Source organism: Artemia franciscana, chromosome 2 (assembly GCF_032884065.1).
Source record: "Artemia franciscana chromosome 2, ASM3288406v1, whole genome shotgun sequence".
Lineage (NCBI taxonomy): Eukaryota > Metazoa > Arthropoda > Branchiopoda > Anostraca > Artemiidae > Artemia > Artemia franciscana.
This window is the reverse complement of record NC_088864.1, coordinates 8,282,520-8,288,519: the sequence shown is the minus strand read 5'-3', so window position 1 is coordinate 8,288,519 and position 6,000 is coordinate 8,282,520. Positions and strand designations below refer to the sequence as shown.

Sequence of the window (6,000 nt, the reverse complement as noted above, 5' to 3'; positions counted from 1 at the left end):
CGCTAAAGTTTGACTCTTTCTCTCAACTCTATGTTTTAAACAGTAAAAAACTTTAGCGTAAAGAGCGGGGCATTGAGGAGGGAACAGCCCCTTTCATATACGGAATAATTTCTGTTCGTTTTAAATTTCAATGTCACTTTTAATATTCTATGACTTTTAGAGGGTGTTTCCCCCTATTTTTCAAAATAAGGCAAATTTTCTTAGGCACGTAACTTTTCATAGATAAGACTAAATTTGGTGAAAATTGCATATTTAAAATCAGAATAAAAATCTGATTCTTTTGATGTTGCTATTGGTATCAAAATTCTGGTTTATAGAATTTTGTTTACCATTGAGCCGGGTCGCTCCTTACTACAGTTGGTTACCACGAACTGTTTGATACTACAACTGCTACTGAGCATTCCAACTACAATTGCAACAAATTGTAAGGCTTAGAGAATAAGGTATTAAGGGCCTCAAAACGGTGTCAAAAGCGCACAACACAATACTCTTGGAATGGCTTAACGTCTGAAGGTGAAAATTTCGGGGCATCATGAAAATGATGTTCAACTGACCAAAAAGAAATATGCAGTTGCTGCTAAAGAAATTAATACTGCTGCTACTACTATTACTAACACAACACTAACATTTCAACTACTTGTACTACCACTGAAACTACTGAGATAATAGTACTATTAAGAGTGAGCTTAAGAAGGCAGTATTTGAGGGAATATCGATGGCAAATTCGAGCTATCAAAAGACACTATGTGCATTTAGATAGTAAAATAGCGTATCTTAAAAACTGATTTATGCATTAAGTTGGTATTTTCAGAGAATACTTAACGGGAAAGATCAATTGACCAAAAGACAATGTGTGCATACTACTAGTAATACAACTGCTAATGCAACATTTACTAGTTCCACTACTATTGCTATTGATCCAACTACTACTTCTATCACAGCTACTTGTAAGGTGAAGGGCAGTAGCATGAAAATTTCAAAATGTAAATGAATGTTAAAGTTATCAAATGAGCGAACCGACAATGTAATAGCAGTTGCTAATTATATGAAGTTGAGTATTTATGCAACTGATGTGACTACTATTACAACTACACCTACGTGCATGAAGGTTAAATTTTTCAGAGAATATCACTAAAAATTTATGTTGTACAGATGACAACCTGCCACCCGTATGCAGGTTGTAAAAAAAGCATATCAGCAATATTTTAGGAACAATTTCGAAAGTGAGATTGAAAGTTACAACGCATTTTGTGGGGGATGTTGAACTAACCAAAAGACAATACTCGCATCATAATGCTACTGCTTCTACTCCGATGATTACTTCTACTAGTACTATTATTATTAATGCTACTGCTACTATAGCAAAGACTGCTTCTATTAACTCTACTCCTACTGCTACTTCTATAACTAATGGTGCTAAAGGGTTATAAGGCGAAAATTTTGGGCAATATTGTAAATGTATTGAAATAAATCAAAACATGCTATGGCCACATACACTGTCAAGAGGATGTATCAGCAATGATTCAGGACCAGAAGTTAAAGATTTCATCTTGTGCTGATGGGTATGGTGAAAAAAAGGTGCTATGTACATGCTGCTACTAACTCTACTGCTGCTACTACACAAGCTAAGGGTATTAAGCTGCAGCTTTCAAGGAATATCTAGGTGGATTCTGAACTAAATCAAACCGAATTACGATCGTGTAGATTGTCAATAGGGTGACAAAAAAAAATCACAATTAACGGCTCACATTATTAAGTTATATCTTTTAGGGTAAGTTGTGGGGGTTTTGAACTAGCTAGAAGACACTATGTGTATGCTTTTTATAATACTTTTACGGTTACTTTAACTAATGACACTAAGGGCATTAAATTGAAATGTTTAGTGGGAGTTTAAGTTAAACCAAACAACTATACGCATGCAAGTATTAAAAGCGCATATAAGTAATGTCATAGGCAGTGCTGCTCTATCTTTGCTAGTAATATTGCTATTTTAAAAGAGCTAAGTTGATTAGAAATGCAAAGATGTAGTACCTTTTATAAGAGTCAAAAGAGATTGTAGGCAATTAGCCCTTCTCTTTAGCTAATAATTTTCCAAACACTCCCAGTCAAACTTTCAGATATCCATTTTGTTTAGTATAGCTGAACAGTCCTGTAAATGTATCTCTGGAGCTATTGCGTAGGCCAACTCCCCACAGTTATGCAACTTGCCCATTATGCTCAAAAATTAAATGTTGCCTTAAAGTTAAATCAAAAACCGCTGTGTGCATGCTGATTCTCGATAAGATATCTGAGCAATAATCCAAGAACGCCTGTTGGTATTATCTTCAATCTTTTTGGGCTACTTCTATTACTACTTCTACTCTTAAAATTTAAGTCAATCGAAAGAGTGTAAGTGTATTCAAGCTGTCAAAGAGCATAGGTAGACTTTTTGCGAATGATATTAAGTATTATTTTTCAGGTCAACTAGAGGAGGTATAAAACTAAATTAAACACTAATAATTGTGTCCAGATTTTTAGAAGGGTTTATATTTCTAAAAAATTGTTGAAAAATTTTCTCCAGCATACAAAAAGCAGGCCCAAGCAGAAATTTTTAAAGAAAACCCGAAAAGATTTAAACTATGATTTTCTATTTCCCTGAAAAGAGTATGTCAATATAAATCGAACAAAGATTAATTGAAAAAAAACTTTTTCCATAAAATAAATTTTTCAAGGAAAAGTGAAGAACTGCATTAAACCAAAAATTAGCAAAATTAGAACCAAATACTCTATCGAGCGCAAAACTACCTCAAATCAGTATCGATAAATTAATGAAAGCCAAAACGAACAGAAACTACAATAAATAACCGAGTGAAACTCAAAACAAGCTGAATTTAACATGAGTAGGGCTCAAAACCCTGTGTCTCCCCAAGATCAAAGCATAATTTGCACTTTACTAAAAAAATTTAATTTTTTTCACTTTTATAACCTTAATAAATCAAGTATTATTAACAATTTAAGAAATAAATATCAGCATATGTATATTAAACTGACAATACAGATTCATGTGTATTTTTCAGTAAAGTACAAATTATGCTCTGGCCTTGGGGAGCCACAGGGATTTTGAACCTTATTCATGTTAAATTCTGCTTGTTTTAACATTGACTCGGTTACTTATTGTAATTTCTGTTCGTTTTGGGTTTCATTTTTTTTTATCGATACAGATTTGTAGTAGTCTTACGCTCGGTAGAGTATTTGATTATGATTTTGTTCATTTTTGGTTTAATAGAGTTCTTTACTTTTCTTTGAAATCTCATTTTATGGAAGAATTTTTTTATTAATCTACATATATAAAACCTTTAAATAAAAGTCATATGATCTTTTTTGACAATTAATTTACAAGACTTTCCACAGCAAAAGCTATTCAAATAAAAGTAAAGAGAAATTGAGCAGAAATAACTTCAAAGAATCTTCACTGCATAAGACTACCACAAATCAATATCAATAAAATAAAGAAAATCCACGAGCCTTGTTTTATTTATTATCAATAATCCCGGACTAACAGACTATTGATGTTCGCAGATGTGACGATCTTTCTCTAAAAAAAAAAGAACAACAGAAATTTTGCCACCAGTAGTCTTAAGGACAAATTGGATTTGACTGCATAATTTTCATGAAGCCCAAAATTTTTTTTTGTGATAGTCAATTCCTGCTTTTAAGATACTTCAAGTTCTCATGGGCTAATAGCTTTTAATGAACAAATTCAAAAATTATCATTTTACGTAATTAAAATAAAGAAAAAGAATGGATTTGGGCTGTTGAAAATATTTCAGTAAAATTTTGTTTTTTACAGATTCTGTTTCGATTAAAAATACTCTTCACTTAAAGGTTGTTCCGTTTGTTTAGTGTATGTAATATTTCAAATCCCGTTTTTTTGAGTTTCAATCGCTTTTAGCACGAGTCGCTCCTTGCTTACAGTTCGCTACCACGAACGCACTTACTCCTCATTATTTTTTATTGTTAATTGATTTACTTATGAGTTTATGACATTTTCTATTTATGTTATTCAATCCTAACACTTTTGAACCATAAATTCCAGATGCAGTTAATCCCAGTCCCAGTAGGAGAACTCAAGTTTTGGTATCTGTATATCCAGAAGGAGATTTTACTGAGGCAAATGATTGGGTTGCGTCTGTCGTTAAAAGCAAAAACACAACCATTGAAATTAAGGTATATCTTTTTTTTGTATCTTTTCTTTTATGAGAAGTTAAAGTTTAGTAGCAAAACAAAACGTTTATTAATGTAAAATTCCGGATATATTCGCGTTACGACTTATTTACTACTACTACTAACTACTAATACTACTAACTACTACTACTACTAACAACTCAGCGCAGCATCAAGCTGCCTGAGACCAACACAGCTATACACGCTCCTCCACCATTCAAATATATTCTAAGCCTCCCTCTTTACACCATCCCAGGAAGTTCCCATTTCCTTTAAATTTTACTTTATGACATCCTCGGACCCCAGATGAGGGCGACCTACTTTCAGTTGAGCCTTAAACAGTTGGACGAAAGGACAATCTTCGGCAATATGTCATCCTTCATCCGCGAATCATGCCCTAGCCATCTCAACCTTCTTTCCATTATAACCCTAGAAAGCGGGATGGAACCGTATTTTTTGTACAGGCTATGTTTGAAATGCGGTCACTCAGCCGGATATCCAGAACAGTCCGTTTCCGGAACAGCCCGTTCCAGAACAGTCTAGAACAGGCAATTTCTTGGGAAAACCTCTAGTTAAATCTTCATCAGCTTTTCGGAGCGCCAACGCTTCAGATTCAAATTTGACCACTGTCATCATTATACCTTCAATATTCTAATCTTGGTTTGTAGGCTTATCTTCCTACTCTTCCAAATTTTTTTATCGGGGAAAGAACACCCTGAGTCCTGGCTATTTTACTTTTAACATCTTCACTGCTCCCACCTTCTTTACTAATAACACTACCAAGGTAAGTGAAGCTGCCCACCTAATTAGTATTTTCGTTCCTCAACTTCACCTTTTTATCTTCATTTATTCCTAGCCTTACTGACTTATTCTTCTTGACATTAATTTCCAAGCCTATTCCAGCACCCTGAACTTCCAAAACCCCTAAAAATCATTCATTTTCCTCACACTTTCACCTAGAATGTTTAAATCATCAGCATAATCTAATTCCAAGAGAGTTTTTCTTCCCCATTTAATTCCGTGGTCATTGCCTTCTCCGGACTCCTTAAGACAAAGTCCATCAAAATGATCCATGTAAGGGGGATAGAACACAACCCTGCTCAACTCATAATTTAATACGAAACCAGCTGCTAACCTCATTTCCTTCCTTAATCACAGCAGCGTTATTCTCGTACATAGCACTAATCACTTTAATGTATTTGTCTGGTATACCATACAAGGATAACACCTTTACTAAAGCTCTTCTATCAACAGAATCGAACGCTTGCTGATAATCTATAAAAGTAAAGACCAAAGGTGTTTGATAATTAAGGCACTTCTCAAATATTAATCTAAGAGTGGAAATTTGGTCGACGCATCCTCTACCTTTTCTTAAAATAAACTATTTTTCTCTTAAAACTTTGTCTACAGCATGTCTCAGTCTAAAAAGTATCACATTATTAAGTAATTTGCTCCATACAGATACCGGACTAATGCCTCAATAATTACAACACTCGCTTCTATTACCTTTCTTATACAGTGGTTTAATTAAGGTTTTCCTAAAATCTTTAGATGTTTCCCATTTTTCAAAAATTATTTTCATAATCTTCCGTAATTTATTTCTAACCTCAGAACCACCATATTTAACAAACTCATTTACCCCTCTATCAGCACATGGAGCCTTATTATTTTTTAATCCTTTTAGTACTGTCGCTAATTCTTTCTAAAAAAAAAAATCTTTCTGCACATTCGATTTATCACAATTTATTTCCTTTTCCTCTATATCTTTTCCTGGAACTGTATCTCGGTAGCACATTC

At 33.8% G+C, this 6,000-nt stretch overlaps 2 protein-coding genes across 3 annotated transcripts in view; both read left to right on the top strand.

Moving 5' to 3' along the window:
• Window positions 1-6,000, top strand: part of LOC136037006 (ribosomal protein S6 kinase 2 beta-like) — an 884,370-nt gene that overhangs the window by 264,586 nt on the left and 613,784 nt on the right. The gene's annotated exons all lie outside the window — the stretch shown is intronic.
• Window positions 4,076-6,000, top strand: part of LOC136036980 (annulin-like) — a gene marked incomplete at its 5' end in the record, with an annotated part of 65,977 nt that continues 64,052 nt past the window's right edge. The window contains 1 exon segment of the mRNA XM_065719388.1: window positions 4,076-4,206. Within this exon segment, the coding sequence (XP_065575460.1) occupies window positions 4,076-4,206 (131 nt within the window).